Source organism: Acanthochromis polyacanthus, chromosome 1 (genome assembly GCF_021347895.1).
Source record: "Acanthochromis polyacanthus isolate Apoly-LR-REF ecotype Palm Island chromosome 1, KAUST_Apoly_ChrSc, whole genome shotgun sequence".
In the NCBI taxonomy this organism is placed as follows: Eukaryota; Metazoa; Chordata; class Actinopteri; family Pomacentridae; genus Acanthochromis; species Acanthochromis polyacanthus.
This window is the reverse complement of record NC_067113.1, coordinates 18,599,306-18,619,591: the sequence shown is the minus strand read 5'-3', so window position 1 is coordinate 18,619,591 and position 20,286 is coordinate 18,599,306. Positions and strand designations below refer to the sequence as shown.

The 20,286-nt window shown below is 40.9% G+C and overlaps 1 protein-coding gene across 1 annotated transcript; it reads left to right on the top strand.

Annotated features, from left to right (window-relative positions):
- The first annotated feature begins 14,997 nt into the window (after nucleotides 1–14,997).
- Nucleotides 14,998–17,606, top strand: arf6b (ADP-ribosylation factor 6b). The gene is made up of 2 exons (XM_022189374.2): nucleotides 14,998–15,141; nucleotides 15,363–17,606. Exon 2 carries the CDS (start codon nucleotides 16,023–16,025, stop codon nucleotides 16,548–16,550), a length of 528 nt encoding a protein of 175 aa, XP_022045066.1. The 5' UTR covers nucleotides 14,998–15,141; nucleotides 15,363–16,022; the 3' UTR covers nucleotides 16,551–17,606.
- Nucleotides 17,607–20,286: the final 2,680 nt, after the last annotated feature.

Below are 20,286 nucleotides of genomic sequence, written 5' to 3'. Positions count from 1 at the left end.
AAGGACGCCCACCATGGTTCCTCAGGGCCACCACCACCCAAGGAGTGATGTATTGTATTTTGAAAAAGCATTTCAGTTCGGAATACTGTACAAATAAATTCTCTGCAAACGCTTTTTTCTAAATCTTATTTTAGCACAATGTGTTAACACATTTATGTGTGTAAGCATATATTTATTTAGTAATTTTAACATAGAGTTCTAAGTGTTTTTCTTTAGATAGGGAAAGTTCATTACATATAGGTATATAGGATTACATATAGGCTGATGTGGCCGTAGGCTCTACAGTATTTTAGTGACTCAATAAATGTCTAAGTTGCTTTTTTAAAATGCTTTGAAGTTTTTAATAGCCATTTATTAAATAGCCTATATTATTTCTACAGGATTCTGTATTGAAATGCTTTTTCAAAATACAACATATCACTCCTTGAGTGGTGGTGGTCCTGAGGAGCCATGGTGGGCGTCCTTTGTCATTTCTGAAAGGTGGCAATCCTAGATTTTGCAAATATGAGATACAGGCTCACCATGTAGTTTTAGCACTTAATACAAGCTGGAACGGAAAAGCACAAAAACAACAACAAAAAAAAACCTCTGCACCTTTCTCGTCCATGAGGCTTACGGACATTGGTTCCACCACTACAAAACGAGACAAGACAAACCAACGCGCTAAAGATCACCACTTACAGCCTGTCTCACACTTCCATCAGTGCTGTGGATCATCTTGGCAAATTAGTTTTTCTCAATTGCTAAGACACATTCCTGGAAAGCTGCTCTCCTTTTCCCTAAACGGTGAACACAAAACCTCTGACTTCTTGCAAAACCAAACTTTCACCCCAAAACAGTTCAATCTGTGCTCAAAACTGAACTATGCTGTCAAATAAGTCAATCTAAATTAAATACTTTGAGTAGTCACTAAACACTACATAGAAAAATGCATGTTGCAAAACAAAATACCTGGGCATTTTAAACACTTGTACATAGAAAAAAGAATTTGCAAAAAAAAAAAAAAACTGAAATCCTGTGCATTTACATGTAGCACTTGTACATAAAAATAAAGCACAAAAATATACAAATGAAGTGCAAAGAAAAGAAGTGCATTACTCTGTCACAGCATAATTTCTCCGTACTGGGTCAGGCCACAGGACTTCATCGACGGGCGGGGGCAACAAAAACCCTGGCATGCCTATCCAGGCTTGACATGCCTCCACACCCATGTCCCCACAGCCCAGTTCTATGGCTTGCAGGAGAATTACCCTGGTGTAAGGTTGGCATTCGTATACCTTCCACCACCATGAGGAGAAGAATTCTTCAATGGGGTTCAGGAAAGGTGAATACGGTGGAAGGCAAAGATTGATTAAACCTTGGTTCATATTGAACCACTCTCTAACCTGGAGGCCTCTGTGAAAACTCACATTGTCCCAAACAACAACATAGATGGGCTGCTCATCCTGCTGCCCTAACAGAGCATCTCGCATGCAATTGAGGAAAATGTGGAATTGGTGAGTGTTGTAGGGCCCGAGGTTGGCATGATGGTAGACAAAACCATGGTTGCTGATGGCAGCACACAATGTGACATTGCCACCATGCTGCCCAGGGACACCAACAATGGCCCGTTGGCCAATCACATTACGGCCTCTCCTTCTGGCAAGATTAAACCCAGCTTCATCCATGTAGATGTATTCATGGGGTCTTTCCATCGCATCCAGTTCAAAAACTCTCTGTAGAAATAGATATACATTTTTGTAAGTGATACAGAAAAAGTGATGTAGGCCAACTAGAGTAAATCACTATTTACGGTAACCAACATTTATGTGTCTGGATATATACCAACCTGTACATACTGGAATCTTTGCTCTTTGAGTCTATCAGAGTTGCATTCAAAGGGCACTCTGTACAGCTGTTTCATGCGCAGTCTGTTGCGCTTGAGGACACGATCTACAGTAGAGAGGCTGACACTGTCGATACCCTCAAAATGCACATGGTCCTCAATGATCCTCTGCCGAATTTCACGCAGTTTAATGGTGTCTCACGGACCATGTCGACAATTAGGGTCTCTTGGGGTGGGGAGAACATAGATGTCCTACCACCCCCATGTGGCAGTCTTTCAATTCTACAAAAAGAACATGCACTTCCAAAAATACATACATGGAATAGGCCTACAAACAGTCAGACTAACCCTCCATTACAATACTACAGTACACTGGCACAGTGATGTACTGAAACATGTTTACTGTGGTACAGTATATAGTACAGTCATTGTACATATAATAATAATAATAACTAGAAAAGCACTCGGAGAGCGCATACCTCTGCCAGGCCATCTGTCTGTCTGTCTGTCTGTCTGTCTGTTAACAGCATAACTCAAAAAGTCATGGACGGATTTTCACCAAATTTTTACAGAATGTCCGGAAGAGCAAAAGTAACAATCGATTAGATTTTGGAGGTGATCCGGATCACCGTCAGGATCCAGGATTTTTTTGAAGGACTCTGTCTGGACTCAAAAAAAATCCTGGATCCAGACGGTGATCCGGATCACCTCCAAAATCTAATCGATTGTTACTTTTGCTCTTCCGGACATTCTGTAAAATTTTGGTGAAAATCCGTCCATGACTTTTTGAGTTATGCTGTTAACAGACAAACAGACAGACAGAGACAAACAGATGGCCTGGCGGAGGTCTGCGCTCTCCGAGTGCTTTTCTAGTTTCAACATACAACAACTTTTTTTGGAAGCTTTGAAAACACAACAGTGACAAATCATCACTTTTTAAGTTCATATTATGAGATTTTTAACCAACGGCTGCTTATTTCTACATTCCCCAATTATAGAAATGTTAGGATCTGCCCCAGCTGTTGCCCTTTTGTCATTTCCCACTTTTCCTCCCTTCTCCTTCCCTTCCTCATTATTGCCCTTCTGTGTGTCTTTTGGCTTGTGGGTCTCTGTCTCCCTCTGTCTGTTGTCCTTCCCTCTTGTCTCTCTCTCCTGATCTGCCAGCTGATTGCCCTCATTTGGCTTCAGCTGCAGTTCATCAGTCAATTTCACTCACCTGTTCCCTCAGCCATTTAAGCCCTCTGTTTCCCTCTGCATTTGCTGGTTGATTGTTTGCCATCACATGCTGCCATGGCTTCTGTTCCCCACCTGGACTTTGCATGTTTTTGGACCCTTGCTGCTTTTTCCCCATTCATGGATTTTCCCCCTTGGACTCTGCCCTTGGATTACCTTAGTTTATGTTTGCTCCTTTGTTTGAGTTCTTCTATAGTGAGTGTTTCCCCTCTGCTTTGTGGTATTGAGTCTTGTAGAGCCAAGGCACTAGTTAATTTGTTTTTTGCCCTGCTGTCCCAGTTCTAGTCGCTGTAGTTGTGTTTTTTGAGTTTTGTCAAATAAACCCTTTTTCATTACCACCACCTTTTGCCTGTCTGTTTGCCTGCGTTTGGGTTCTCTACCCCCATCCCCCCCCCCCCCCCCCCCACCACCACCACCAAAAAAAAATAAAAAATCCTAACAAAAACAGAATTATCGTTCATTTGGACTAATTTTTTCCTCACCACCTGGCAAATGTAAGTCCAAGATTCACTGTTTCTAGCTGTGTTGTTGGTCTCTACTAACTCTGTTATGTTCACCGGCTACTTTCTGTCTTGCATGTGTCATTTGGTGCTGAACAGTAGGTGTATAATGGGTTTTTGTCTTTTTTTTTTTTTTTAAATCAACACCGCAGAACCTTTCTGACTGTAAACAGCACTTTAGAGTACACACCTAGTAGTTTAGTTGGAGTGAGAAGCTCATTTTCTTTGCTTCCTTTTCTCGTGTTTTTAGGAGAGGACAGAAACCGGTCATTATCCTTTGTTTTGTTGTCAGGAAAGTTTCGAGTTGATGGAGAACTTCTGCTTGTTGTTTTGGCTATTGCTCAGCTCCAAAGTTGAATAAACTGCTTTACTGAACATTGCTTCATGCTGTGCAGCTGACGTTTCTTAGAATTGGAAACAGACTAAGGCAAAACAGCATATTTCTGTCCAAGTTTCACAATGAAGTAGCACTTGTAGCTTATACTTCTACATTCTAACAACTTGTAATCCTGAATTATCAAAATGTACGTTTGAGTTTTTACTGTTACATCATGGGAAAAAATGTTACACTGCTGCCAAAATGAAGACCTAATTGATTAGTCAATGGTCATGGCCTCACTGAGAAGAATTTAACTTTTCCAACCCAAAAGTTACAAGAAATACAGCTACTTCAACTACTCCAGCTTTTTCAATCACACTTTTCAGGGCAAGCAGTAAAAATAAATAAATAATATATATATATATATATATATATATATATAGATATATGAATCACCTGCTGGCAATTTTAATAGTGATGCCATTAATGAGGTAAAGCATGACAAATCTCACACATTGCTACACCCTAAAAAAAAGTTGGCAAAAATAAAGATGTCAACATGCACAAACAAGAGACATAACTCACTTTCTTAACTGTGGTGCCAAAATGTTAGTGTTACATTTTAAACAGTCAATGGACAAATGTGTTTGCTGCTATTAATACAAGAAATATTATACAGTACTAGCAGAACAATGCTATAACACATTGGCTAGTATAATATAGTGGCTGCAGATTTTCATGATTAAATACATACAACATATAAGGGTCCCTCTAGAATTGGAAGACATTTGAGGTTTAATTTTTTTTTTTTAATTTCTTTTATAGTTTTCTGCTACATATTCATCATAGGTAATGAAGTATCAAAGGCTTGATTGGCTCAACTCACACATCAATGGTAACATTTTTATTAAATGTTTTAAATTTGTTTTTTATTTCATTCATTTGTAAAATTAAAAACATACATACATGCACACCTATACATACATGTACCTATAATACAATAAAATAAAATAGCTGCTGGCCAACACAGAAAATGACATACCATTTAGTTCTCCAATTACAATTAAATTAGTGCTTTTCACAACAAAAAAATGACAATGAAATGACAATCAAATGTAACTAATATATTTCTTTAACAAACTGGCTTTAATTAATCTTTTAAATGTGGTGCTTGACTTAGATTCTTTGATTTCTTTCCTCAGATTGGTCCATAAACGGATTCCTTTTACAGACACACAACGTTCCATCATTTTAGTCCTAAACCTTGGTTTTTCAAAGATCTCTGTTCCTTTTAAGTTATACTTGCTTTCTCTTTTTCCAAATCTTTTCTGGATGTGAACTGGCAACACATTTGTGTGAGCTTTCAGCATAATTTGCAGAATACTATAATCTACTAATTCTTGGAATTTCAGCAATTTTAATTGAAGGAATAATGGATTAGCATGATCTGTATATTGTTTTCTGCTGATTATTCTTATGGCTCTTTGCTGCAATATGAAAATTGACTGAGTATAGGTTTTGCAGGCATTTCCCCATACTTCAATGCAGTAGGTCAGATGTGGAACAATCATGGTGTTATATAAAATGTACAATGCTTTGTTATCCAGTGAATCCTTTACTTTGTGTAACATAGCTATTGTTTTCAATATTTTTGCCTTTGTATACTGGATATGTGATTTCCAACACAAATTCTCATCCAAAATAACACCAAGAAACTTGGTTTCCCTTACTCTATTGATTTCAATACTATCTACAGTAATTGAAGCACCATTGTCTCTCCCTCTGTTACTAAATATCAAAGTTTGTTTTTTCAAGATTCAATGATAATTTCTTTACATCAAACCGTGTTTTTATTCTTTTAAATTCTTGTTTAACCACATTTAACACCTGTGCTAAGTCTTCCCCACAATAAAATAATGTTGTATCGTCTGCAAACAGAATACATTTGAGCAATTTGGATACATAAACACAATCATTGATGTACAAAGTAAAGAGTTTTGGCCCAAGGACCGATCCCTGAGGTACTCCACACGTAATGCAATTTGGATTTAGAATTATATATCTGCACAAACTGCTTTCTACTGTCTAAGTAACCTGAAATCCATTTATGCGCCACCCCTCTAATACCGTATTTCCTCAGTTTTTTAAGAAGTATGGTGTGATCAATGGTATCAAAAGCCTTTTTGAGGTCAACAAAAACACTTACAAAAAATTGTTTATCTATTGCGGTGGATATTTCTTCAGTTAATTCCATAAGTGCCAATGATGTGGAGTGATTGGTTCTAAGTCCATATTGACTATCGCTCAAAATATTGTATCTTCTATGAATTTGTCTAACCTGATTACAAACAATTTCTCTAGTATTTTTGAAAATTGTGGAAGTAAGGAGTATGTACACACGTGGACAAAATTGTTGGTACCCCTCAGTTAAAGAAGGAAAAACCCACAATTCTCACTGAAATCACTTGAAACTCACAAAAGTAACAATAAATACAAATTTATTGAAAATTAAATAATCAAAAACAGCCATTACTTTTGAATTGTTGATTAACATAATTATTTAAAAAAACAAACTCATGAAACAGGCCTGGACAAAAATGATGGTACCTCTATAAAAGATTGAAAACTATTTGACCAGAGTGACATGATTAACTCAGGTGTGTCATTTAATTGACATCACAGGTGTTTCCAAACTCATAATCAGTCAGTCTGCCTATTTAAAGGGAGACAAGTAGTCACCCTGCTGTTTGGTGAAAAGGTGTGTACCACACTGAACATGGACAACAGAAAGCGAAGGAGAGAATTGTCCCAGGACATCCGAAAAAAAATGATAGACAAACATCTTAAAGGTAAAGGCTATAAGACCATCTCTAAACAGCTTGAAGTTTCTGTGACAACAGTGGCTCATATTATTCAGAAGTTCAAGACCCACGGGACAGTAGCCAAACTCCCTGGACGTGGCCGCAAGAGGAAAATTGATGACAAATTGAAGAGACGGATCGTTCGAATTGTATCCAAAGAGCCCAGAGCAACAGCCAAAGAAATTAAAGGTGAACTCCAAGGCCAAGGTACATCAGTGTCAGATCGCACCATTCGTCGTCGTTTGAGCCAAAGTGGACTTCATGGGAGACGACCAAGGAGGACACCACTGCTGAAAAAACTCATAAAAAAGCCAGACTGGAATTTGCAAAAATGCATGTTGACAAGCCACAAAGCTTCTCGGAGAATGTCCTTTGGACAGATGAGACCAAACTGGAGCTTTTTGGTAAGGCACATCAACTCTATGTTCATAGACTCAAAAACCAAGCATACGAAGAAAAGAACACTGTCCCTACGGTGAAACATGGAGGAGGCTCAGTAATGTTTTGGGGCTGCTTTGCTGCATCTGGCACAGGGTGTCTTGAAAGTGTGCAAGGTACGATGAAATCTGAAGACTATCAAGGCATTCTGGAGAGAAATGTGCTGCCTAGTGTCAGAAAGCTTGGTCTCAGTCGCAGGTCATGGGTCTTCCAACAGGACAACGATCCAAAACACACAGCCAAAAACACCCAAGAATGGCTGAGAGAAAAGCGTTGGACTATTCTAAAGTGGCCTTCTATGAGCCCAGATCTGAATCCCATTGAACATATGTGGAAGGAGCTGAAACATGCCATTTGGAGAAGACACCCATCAAACCTGAGACAACTGGAGCTGTTTGCTCATGAGGAGTGGGCCAAAATACCTGTTGACAGCTGCAGAACGCTCATTGACAAATACAGAAATCGTTTAATTGCAGTGATTGCCTCAAAAGGTTGTGCAACAAAATGTTAAGTTATGGGTACCATCATTTTTGTCCAGCCCTATTTCATTAGTTTGTTTTTTTAAATAATTATGTTAATCAACAATTCAAAAGTGATGGCTGATTTTGATTATTTAATTTTCAATAAATTTGTATTTATTGTTACTTTTGTGAGTTTCAAGTGATTTCAGTGAGAATTGTGGGTTTTTGAATGTTGAATGAATGTTTTGCCAGGCGATAAAAGTTTGCCGCTTGGTGTCGATGAGCTGTTGGATCTCGCTGTCATTCTCGTCAAACCAGTCTTGATGTCTCCGCTTTTTGTGATCGAGGATGTTTTTGCAGGAGTCCACGATAGCAGTGGAAAGTGTGCTCCAATGTTTTTGGTACCCTCTGGGTACTGTTTGGGCAAGGCTGCCCTAAGAGTATCCTGCAGCTGTTTTTGATAAACGATATCATCCAATAGTGCGATGTTAAGCTTTGGCCGGCTCTGTCCTTTCTGTGACCTTCTTTTCCGCATTAAGCGGATAGACATGATGGAGCAAATGAGGCGGTGGTCAGTCCAGCAGTCATCTGCACTGGTCATTGCTCTGGTGTTAAGGACATCACGGCAGTCCTTTGAGCGGACTATGATGTAATCAATGAGATGCCATAGCTTGGAGCGGGGATGCATCCATGATGTTTTAAACTTGGTTTTCTGACGAAAAAGTGTGTTCTTGATGACCAGGTTGTGCTCTAAGCACTTGGTTAGCAGTAATATGCCGTTGGAGTTTGTGTTTCCAACCCCTTCTCTCCCTAGTGTGCCGCTCCATAGGTGATGGTTTTGTCCCACTCTGGCATTGAAGTCTCCAAGCAGGATTAGCTTGTCCTCCTTCGGGACTTCAGATAGCATTTTGTCCAGGTCAGCATAAAAGGCCTCCTTTACTTCAACCTGTGCATCAAGCATTGGAACATAGGCACTAATAATAGTGGCCACCTGACTGCTGGTAAGTCTCAGACGAATGGCCATTAGGCGCTCGTTGATGCCCACAGGGAGTTCATGGAGGTGGTTGGTGAGGCAGTTCTTAATAGCAAAACCCACACCATGGATTCGTGGCTCATTTGCGGGCTTTCCCTTCCAAAAGAAAGTATACCCTGCTTTTTCTTCCTTCCACTGCTCTTCATCAGCCAGTCGGGTCTCCGAGAGTGCTGCGATGTCAATCCGGAACTTCCTTAGCTCTCTGGAGATGATGGCAGTTTGCCTTTCAGGTCTATCACTGGCTTGGTTGTCCGCGAGGGTTCGCACATGCCAGGTCCCAATATGTAGTTTTGTGTGTTTCTGACCACGTGGTGGTGATCCCTCTGGATGCGGTATTCCAGACAGGATTTTGTGAGGCAGGCTATGTTTGGGGTACCTTTTCTAACCCCCTCCCCTACTGGGGCGAGCAGAGTGGATCCTGAATAGGGCTGCTCAGTCATGGGTGCAGCTGCCGAGAAGCTCTTTCAGCCTCAGTCCAAGAACTTAACGACTGAATCAAACACCCATCGCCTGTGTGCCAGGTTGTGGCTAAGGACTCCCAGACTTCACTGTCCTGTCCCCGTTACCACTTCCTGATCACCACAGGACTTTGTCTTGTCCAGGATGTAAAATGGATGGGTTCCCTTTTGGGAGAACGCCTGCACGTGACGTCTTTTATCGTGGGGAGACTGATGCGCCTGCAGCCACCACACGGTGCTTGGTAGAGAAGGGCCTGAATCCAGTGGCATGGAAACCATGACGACTGGAGACCACTCTCTGTTGCAGCCTTCATCCGCCTTCAGTGCCGTTGTGACACACGGTGTCATCCTACGCCACTCCCGCCGTTGAGGTCTTTGGATCGCTCTTGGTCTGGAACCTCCCCCTCGACCTTACCGCCATGGGTGACCCTACCAGGAGCTAAAAGCCCCCGATGGCATCGCTCTCAGGTTCACTGGAACACACAAGGTTCTCCACCGCGATAAGGTGGCGATCCATGGAGAACAAAGTATAAAGTATACAGGATGCAACAGACCACAACATGGAAGGCCACAGCAAAGGGTCTGCATTTTCTGTAAAGGAGAGATTTCAGCTTTGAATTCACTCAAACTTGCCAAAAATTGTAAAAATAATCTAAAAACAGGTTTCATTGTGTCGATGTTGGCTGAAAATTTCATGTATTAAGAGGTGCATCTAGTACACAGTAAAATGTGCAAAAACTGAGAGTCTCTGAAGCAACTGTAAATAATAGTCTATAAATCCCATGTGAGTTCTCTTAGATTGACTCAACTTTACTACTCACTCTTCACTCCTGAGTTTGCAAAGAGGGGGAAAAAAAGAACCACATACATTTCCTAAGAAATGTCTTGGGTATAGTTTCTAGTTTTACTCATCTGCCCTCAGTGGAAAATGAAAGGTTTTGTTTACACCAAACACTTTGTCTGACTACTTGCTGGCCCCTTAAGCCATGAAATACAAAACAATTTGCTGTCAGTGTAGTCACAATACACTGCAGGACAATAAAATGAATGCTTAATAAACAGCTCTGCTCTTTTATTCAGTCACCACTGAAGTTTATGTTTACTACTGTTTTGGTAAAAATGGAGACAGATGCATAACCAACCACACAGTCAACCTAGAAAACATCAAAACCAAATGCTACATAAAACCATTTCTGAAGAGTCAAACATGTTTTTGTTTCAAATGTAATTTTTCTTCAGTGATTTAATTTTAGAAAGTCCATAGCATTTGGAATCGAAATGAGTATAAATTATGTACAGAATGACACTGCAAAGGATTTTTTTTAAGTTCAAATGTTGTCTGGGGCTGCACAGTCGTGTAGTGGTTAGCACTTTCGCCTTGCAGCAAGAAGATCCACGGTTTGAATCTCGGGGTGGGCCTGGGATCTTTCTGCATGGAGTTTGCATGTTCTCCCTGTGCATGCGAGGGTTTTCTCCGGGTACTCCGGCTTCCTCCCACTGTCCAAAAATATGCTGCGGTTAATTGGTTACTCTAAATTGCCCGTAGGTGTGAGTGTGAGTGTGACTGTGTGTCTGTATATGTAGCCCTGCGACAGACTGGCGACCTGTCCAGGGTGTCCCCTGCCTTCGCCCGAGTCAGCTGAGATAGGCTCCAGCACCCCCCGTGACCCTAGTGAGGATAAAGCGGTGTATAGACCCTTTATTTGTTTACTAACATCGTGACGTTTTTGTGGGCGGGGCTTATGCTGGAGGCAAAAGCGGAGCGAGAAGTCAAGCGGGACTGGGAGTATGGGAGACGCCAGCGTGTCGTCATTTGCTATGGTCACGTGGTACAAGACGGCTACTGGTTGGCAAGAACCGGCAGTAACATAACAGCTTGCTACGAGAACTGTATCGGGTTTGAAACAAATACGTAAAGTTATCGCTTTTCATGAATGAAATTGCACATGTATTTACCACAATGGTAATAGCGTGTGTAGTTGTTGGTTGTACGAAGCGTTTTGAGAAGGGATCAGGCTTGAAATTTCACCAAATACCGATGTCAGGAGAGAGAAGATGGCGGTGGCTTCAGCCATCAACAGGAAAAATTGTACCCCAGTAAGCAGCAGAGATCGTGTTTGTGGCTCCCACTTTTCTTCAGGTAAACTATTCAACAGTATAGCATGTTTAGTATGTCCAACTTTGAGCTTATTTACCAAAAGATATTGATTTAGTGTCGCATCCTTCGCGTGAAGCGATCTCTACACTTTCGGTTTGGTTCAGTGTTATCATGTGTTACCGATCGCTTTTTAGGCGATGAAAGTATACTAAAGTCGAATGAAGCATATTCAATAACATCTCCTTAAGCCAGCAGCCTCCTATTTGTAACCATATTTGTTTCTGTATGCGTCTCGCGATCGTTTTTTAGAATTGTCCTATTTTCGATCACCAATGCTGTGGGTCTGTTACTGTTACATAGAAGCCATACTGCAGACAAAAATACAGCAACTTCTTGACGTTTCTTTGACATCTTGTTGAAGATTAAAAGAAGATATTTTATTTTTAATTCATAATTATATATTTTTGGGTGGGTGAACTGCCCAGCAGTGTCAATCAATTAAAAATAAATGCTGGTGAAGGAAATGTCCGGTCACAATGAAGGATCGTCAACCCACCCAGTCTTCAAATTGTAGGGATCTGGCAAGGTTTTACCGTTTCCCTGATATCTCAGCTTACTCACGCATATTTGTCGGGCCTCAGGTGATAAGGATTGAGCATAATCGGACAATTTCACGGAAGGATAGTTAGCATCAGTCATTGTTCCTCTGGTTCCTCTTGCCAACCAGCGCGGTAATCACGTGACTTCGTGACGTCACTGTTTGTAAACACTGGCGTCTCCCATATAGTTTGCGCTGGGAGTTTGCGCTGCAAACTCGAGCATTTTTAACCCGATAAACTTCAGTGTACCATCGGCGGTACACTTACTAATTTGCATAGGAATTTAAAGAATGTCCGAAGGCAAACGCGATTATATAAACACTATACGCCGATGGAAAGCTTAGATTCTCATGAATCCGCCGGTATAAACCACTTTCAGATGTGATTACCACAGCGGGTAATATAAACACATTTGTCCGACAAACAACCAATATCCATCCATCCTTTCTCTGTACACGGCTTTAACGTACACAGCGCGACTCACATTTCCGGGTTCATTATTACACACAGATGAAAATATTCCACAAAAAAACGGCCATAATCCAACCTTGGACATCCAGACGACACAAGCCAGTAAACTATTTTGTCCAAAACATGTCTTGAAGTCGGTATATAATCCACGAATCGGTCGTTTTCAAGGAAATGCACCTCGCGATGCGCGTCCCTGTATTTCTCGTCATATTTAACTGGTTATTGTTTTTGATTGTATTTTTTTCTGTGTCTTCTTGTGTCCTTGTTCTTATAGTGTGTGTATTTGGACCCAGTGTCTGGAATAAAGCTGAACTGAATTGAATTGAATTCAATATTTTTTATTTACAAATAGAATATTAGCGATTTTTTGTACTGAAAATGGCTGGAATTGGCTGCAGCTCATCGTCTCTGTCCAGTCTTTTCGCCTCAGTGCATTTAACCACAACTTCGTTCCCTCTGAGCACGAGTGTTCGGTGGAATCCTATAAAACTTTAATTTGCGTTCGCCAATGTCATTCCTCCTATTATGGCATCCAAAAACACAGCAGGACGACATTTTAGAAAAGTTAATAGAGCCTAGTCCCTCAGTCTTTCGCCTTTCGGTCACGGCCGCGGGCTCCTTTTTTTTTTTTTTTTTTCTTTTTTTTCTTTTTTTCGGCCGCGGGCTCCTCTTTTGCCTGCAGCTAAAGCTGTGACGTCATTCGTGACGTGGGTCATTAAAGGGTCTATAGAGAATCGATGGATGGATGTTGTCTGTATGTCACGTGTCCTCTGCATGTTTAGTGGGGATTTTCTGATTGTTTTTAAAGGGGTTGCAAATCTTATATCCACAATAAAAACTTTCCAGTCAAATGCAACATTTACTCATTTGCAAACACTAAACTCGTTCCTACAGTGCTGTACACTAAAGGTCTGGGTGAAGTGAAACATAAACAGGAGTGTGCTCTGAATAATTACCTTTAGCCGATTACGTTTTAACCAGCTGCGCCAATCAAAATTCCGCAGAAAGGCGCACCAGATGGACAGGGGATGGAGATAATAATCCAAGGATGTTATTTCATTCCATTTATTAATTTGTCTTTTATACACGGAGAGTTGTACAGTTTGGCTACTGCAATTTGTTCTGCAAATTAAGAAAAAAAAATATTTTCAGGTGTGCGGTGTAACTTGTCTATAACTGTTTCCTGTTGCTTTTCAGTGGTGTCGGGACCACGAAGACTCCAGATAATACTGTAGCATACTGTTGACTGTTTTGATGTGTGAACACAGACATTTATGTGGTTATTTTGCAGCAGCCTGATGTTGATTCTGTGTTATTTAATCAGTACAACCTCGTGGGTCATCATGCGTAATGTCGCGCTTCAAATTACGCACGTGGAACACATCTACACTAGGTTTTGTGGCATCAATTTATGCCAGTAGTTTAATCTGCTGAAAGTAACTGATGTGTATAACACAATTAGAACCACCTATAGTGAACATTCAGCTCAGTCTGTATTCCTGAAATCGTTGCTATCTGTCGATCAGTGTCTCCGACATATACTTGGTCTAAGATAGGTAAAATGAAAAGATTTGTGCATAATATATATGATGTGAAAGTAATATGATTATTTCAGCTGGTGAAACTATGCAACACAAACATGTGACAGAATTAAAATACTAATTATGATTCATAAATATTTGGCAACCAAATCTAGCACATTTATTTTTGACTGGAGGTTAATTTTTACTAATAAAAAGTATACAGTCTCATTTTAAATTCACTTTTTAAAATCCTTTTATATGTGTGTACTTTTCGGTTGTACTTTATACTAATACTTTTGGAAACTTATGAATATTTAGGACACATATTAGAACCTTTGTTGAATCCATTGAGTCAAACTCTGCCTCTTCTTTGTCCAGCTTAATATAAGAAAAAAGTATGTTATGAGACCAAACGGGGGTATCTGAGGACACAGTTAACTCTTTTTTTCTCTACAAAACACTGCTATTAATATTTTTTTGTTGTTGCTAAATAATTTTTCCTCCTGAAAAACTGTTACAGAAAATGCAAAGCGTTCAGGTTCAACTCAGCATTTACTAAATGTGTCGTAGTTTGATTGAAATATGTCTTTAAATGTATCACTGAATTTGTCAATTCACTGCCAGTAAATGTGTCAGAGACAGGCACCAGTGGGGTACTGTGGAGGAATGCTAAGTGTCACTGATTAAATGCAGGGGTTTGTTTAACAAGAAGAGTCTAACAAAACGCCAACAACAGAGGGTTGTCAAGGCAGAAGCTCAAAACGAGGAGTCACATTTGGGACTAAATAACTTCAGTTAACCACAAGGGGGCGATGTTACCCTTCACATAGGTAACTGAAAAGTCACTAGACTAATCTTATCTAAACATTTCAAACTGAAATGAAAATATAACCCATAATACACATAAGTGTATATGAATAAATGTATTTTTATATGTAATGTGGCAACAGCGTCCTTAATGGCTACAAGTGATAATAAAGAATACGGTACGTTTAAACGTTAATTGCTGCTATGTGTTAAGGAAACTACTAACTTTAAAGCGTGAAAAAGGTACAGTTTATGGTGAAAACAAGTAGCATAACACTAAATTTTATTTCATGACAGTGTGTGTGTGTGTGTGTGTGTGTGTGTGTGTGTGTGTGTGTTTTATTGTTTGTCCTGTTGGCCCAGACAGACAGAGCGGCTGAATGAAGTAGACGGGAGGAAGTGGCTGTTAATGCAGCTCCACACCTTTCCGGGGTAGCAGCACTGCGACCAGCTCCACTCAAAGGAGAAAGACGAGAGCAGGGTGTATTTATCAACACAGGAGGGGTAGATAGGAGGTAAATCGCTTATATTTCAATTACCAGTTCAACTCGTAAATATTGCTGCCAGACATTTAGTCATTGTCGCAAGTATTTTATGTCCAGATCTGATTAGTTTGCTGCAGCTAACTACCGTTAGCTAGCTAGCTCGAGGCTAGCTCGCTAGGCTAAGCTAGCTAATGTTAGCTTACTAGCTTGGTAATTTTTAACGTCTGACCCTCCTTTTTATCTGTTTTCAGGGGGACAGGAGTTTCGCGAGTGGATACGTGTGTTGTTGAGTCACCGAGGGCTTTTTTTCGAAGTCTTCCCATCCACGGTGAAGTCACCCGGCGCGACGCTTGATGGAGTAGCCGCAGAAAGCTGCTTTTCTCTGGTAGCGGTGAAGAGAACAAGGGCGCACCCGGTGAGGAGCACCGCCACACACAAACCACCAGAAGGAATTCACAAGTACCGCGGCTTTTTTAGGGGGCCTTAAATACACGCCGTGTCTGCTCTCTGCAGTTCCCAATCGCCACGGCCCTCATTTGTCACACCGCTTTCTGCTGATTTGGGCAATACAATGAACGTCCTGCAACAGCTGCTGCCAAGTTCTTAGTGTGACCGTGCCATGTTGTGTGCAGGCCCTGACAACAGTGTGCTACTCTGAACATAAATGTCCCTGCACTTAACAGGATCCTGACAGACTTTCAAGTCCCAAAGAAGTACTGTTTGTTATATCTTAACATGTGCGTGCATTTTTGACTTTTTTCCCCCTCAGATATGCTCTTCACCGAGTCATGTTTTCACCAGTAAGCCCATAATAAAGCTGAAGCTGTATTGTAAGTGAGTAATCATCAGCAACGGTATCAGAAACTTTTTTTTCTCGTTAGGAGCAAAGTATTTATGCACAAGAGTTCAAAATGGGGAAAATGCTCTCAAAAATTTTTGGCAACAAGGAGATGAGAATATTGATGCTTGGACTTGATGCTGCTGGAAAGACAACAATCCTTTACAAACTGAAACTCGGACAGTCTGTGACCACAATCCCCACAGTCGGCTTCAATGTGGAAACTGTCACCTACAAAAATGTCAAGTTCAACGTGTGGGATGTTGGAGGCCAGGATAAGATTCGTCCCCTGTGGCGACACTACTACACAGGCACCCAGGGGTTAATTTTTGTGGTGGATTGCGCGGACAGGGATCGGATCGACGAGGCACGGCAGGAACTCCACCGCATCATTAATGACCGGGAGATGAGGGATGCCATCATCTTGATATTCGCCAATAAGCAAGACCTTCCGGATGCCATGAAGCCACATGAAATCCAAGAGAAGCTCGGATTGACCCGCATCAGAGATAGGAATTGGTATGTTCAGCCCTCCTGTGCGACCACAGGTGATGGACTGTATGAGGGCTTGACATGGCTAACCTCAAATTACAAATCTTAATGATTGAGTGCTGACTGTTTTAGGTCAAAACTGTAATAAAGTTGCAAGTAACAAATAACTTCTCGAAATGAGTATGGTTAAGAAATTTGATTATCTCCCATTTATTTTTAATACTACGTTTACCCCATGACTAATTTATCTTTAACTGGGTTTGCCGGCTTAAAGTTTGCTTGTACTCTGTAGCAGGCCTATATCACATTCATTATATTGGGGCTTCCTTGATGAATATTGAATTAATTGATTCTAAGGTTAAAGCCACAGAGATCACCGCCTTTGCCTGTTCTTTTTCCTGTTTTATATAATTTTTCTAATGAAGCTGAAGTTTTTATCTTCATTCTTGGACTGAAGCTTGTTTCAAGGTTCTTCTGTCTCTGTTGCGTTGAGCTTGGATCTTTTTTTCTTCTGAGGAGAGCTCTTCAATGTCATGTAGCCCACTTGAAGGACTTTGACATTTGTTTTAACACAGTACTGTGATGAAAAGTATTCATTCTCAATGGTGTTGAGAAAGGGGAGGAAAAAAAGCAAGGAAAAAATATCACCAATGCTTACATTTCATTGTCACCAGTCTGGGCATCAGCTAAAAGATTACTTCAGACATGTTTTGTTACCCCACCCAGTACCCTTATGTGGGCTATATAGTTAACTGATTGACCTTTTGTGTCATGTCTTGATACCTGATTGTGCTGAATATTCAACAAATAGGCCTCCAGTAACTCTTAAACATGCTTGTCGGGATGCATTTTTAATTTTGGGTAATACGTAGTCAGTTGACTCAATCTTTCCAAAGGAATGTCATTCAGCTCTGTGCTCTCAATCTGATACCACAGTTGATTAGTCTCAGTATTGGGACATTATATGATAGCCTATATCTGTAGCATGAGTACGAAAGTACATTAACCCTACATCAGAGTCCATCTGTCGTGCAGTCAGAGGGAGCTGTTTACAGGTGAAATGTTGAACGACACCCTGTGGTGCAGCTCTTACTCCTATTTTGACTGGGGGAACCATGTACAGAACAATGTCATTGTAATGTCTTATTAAAAAAGTGATTTTAAATCTTTTATGTCTCTGTTTTTTCAAGGGTTACCGGCAGTTTGCGTGTGTGTGGGTGATGAAACCATTTCAAGTTCTGCGAAAGAAAATCTTTTTTTTTGTTAGTGGTGGAGCTTAACATATATACAGTGATTTTAAAAAAAGAAACATGGGGGAAAAAAACTCAAACTCAGAGTTCAAAGTAGAAGGCTGCAGTGTTAAAATTCTCCTGGGGTTTGAGCGCTATTGGCCAGCTTCTTTATGAAGGGTTGTATGTCCACCCTCAGTTGCTGGCCTCAGTTCCCTTGCCAGTAAATGGGAAAATGTACAAAACAGGAAGTCCAACTGCTGGTCTTTTTGGAACAACAGCAGAGCCACATGATAGTTTGCATGAGAGTCGGAGGGGCAGCGGAGATATACAGCTGAACTGTGAATTCTTTTTGAATGTTGCATGTTGGTTGTGAGCCATAGTTGAGTAGATGCTGAGCTGTCAGCTGTGACTTCCTGAGTTTGCTTTTGCTTGGGACTAGCATGAAAATGTGAGCCTGAGTTGCTTTTATTCAGTGAGAATGAAGTCTGTGTAATCAGTGGAAGGCTGTTTTTGAGAAGCAGAGAATGTTATACCACACTGCTGATGTTCTGTGATTAAGTTAAACTGTAGTTTGCCTGTAGGAAGCAGGGATTACCTGAGAAGATCACACTTTTCTGACCTTTTTTCTCATGACTGTGTTAAGGTAATTGCTGTATCCTTTTAAAATAATGTCTAAAACAAATTTACTGTAATAACTAGTGTGAATTGAATGTAGTTTTTCTAAAGTGAATGTGATCTCAGTCCAAAACACTATAATGTCAGCACCTCGAGCAGAGAAGACACATCATTTAGTTTCTATATTAGTCCCCTTTATTAATCTGCTGAAATAGTGACTTCATTCACTTCTGGCTGCAGTTGAACAGTCATTTCTTCCTAGTTTGGTGTTACACAGGGACATTTTAGTTACGTGCTCCTTTAGAAATTCAACTAAATTTGTCAGTTGAACCTTGAGGCACTGGAGGAATGTTTTAATTTCAATTAAAGCTGATTACCAAGAGGGGTTTTACTCCCGACAAAGACAGGATTGATGGTCACAAATGGTCTGACTAATGGGTTTAAGGCTACTAAAGATTAGGGAGTATTATACCTCAGATTTCCTCAAATTTTTCCACACAGCATAATGAAGGACACTGGGTTTTTTTTTTGCACTTGGTTCACACATCCATGAAAACACTGGTGCAGGAAGCTGTTCAAAAAGTTCAAAATTTGCATTTCCAGCAATGTGATGCTGTCTGTCTCTCAAGCAGCGCTCAGCTCGTTTAGGCGTTTCATCGCGGTGGCATCGGTTCTGTGGAAAGTCTGGTGCTTTAGCAAGTTGCTGAAGAGGCCTCAGGATGTTTGCTTTAGCACCACAGAGGTTTCCGTCAAACAGGTCAGGTGACAGAAACAGATATGACTGCTGCTGCTGCTGGAGAAGATGTTTCACACAACCCACATACATAATGTAGCAGTGATTTAAAGGCTCCATTAAAAGAGGCATTCATTTATCTGCTGCTAGTCAAGAAAGCACAAAAGCTTCAGAGGGTATTTGTAAATACTTGCTTTCAGTAAGAGCTTGATCAAGGGCCTCCATTAGACTCCGATGGCAGCTTAATTGGGCTGTAATGGCCACTTTGGTTCCCACCACTTCATTACAACCATATGATGCTCACAGCTTTATTGGTAACACTGGTTCCTCTGGGGCAAGGACAGAGACTGTAAGCAAGTTTTAATGACCTCTCCTCTGAAAAGATGAGACCTCCTGGACCTTGTGTCAACTCCCTCTGCGCTCAGCTGGAATTCCTTACACTTCCTGAGAGGAAAGGTTAGAATTGGGTTTCAGATCACAGAAGGAAGCTCAGTAATAGGTGCTTTGTGTAATGAACCTCAGTCCTCTTGTTTATGAAGTGTTGGGCTGGCCAGATTTTGCAAAGTTTGACCGAATATGATTGTGTTCTATCAGCATCTCGCCAATGAAAAACGAGGGTAACGAGCACTTGTTTCGCATAGCTCACTGGTGTCATAATTCGCAAAATAAGACGGGCTTAAACTCTTCCACTGGTTTGCACAAGAATGCGTATGACAGATTTGTCTTAGGCGGCCAGAATGCCTGTTTGTTGAGGCCGTTTCTATGACAGCGGCCTGATGAGATCTCAGCCAGCGAGGACTGGTGTTTTTGGTATCACATAGGTGGCTGAGTGAGCTGCTAGTTTCCAGTCAGTTCCTCTATTCTGCATGGAAAGAGGAAGAGTGGGGAGAAATTGAAAGAGACCCCACTCTCTGTTCTGCAATACTGGAACGCGTATTTGTCACGTTGTCGCCGTGACAGCCAGCCCTTCTCAGTCACAAAAATTTAAAACGGCTCAGGAATAGCTGTAGTGGGTGGTATTCTAGCTGTACTCCTCCCATGCCTACAAACCTACCCCAAATTATGTTTGTGGTTTTCAGGGGTGTGGTTTGTCTTCCTCACATGTCTCCACTTCCTCTTAACTCCAGCTGCAGAGTAGCATTTGTGCAGGTAGTGCTAATATAATACTCACTTCTGACTGTGGGCCTTGAATTGCTGGCTTAAAGTTGGCCAACAGTTCTTCAGCCACACCCGGCGAGATAATCTCAGTAGGATTTGCAATGCAT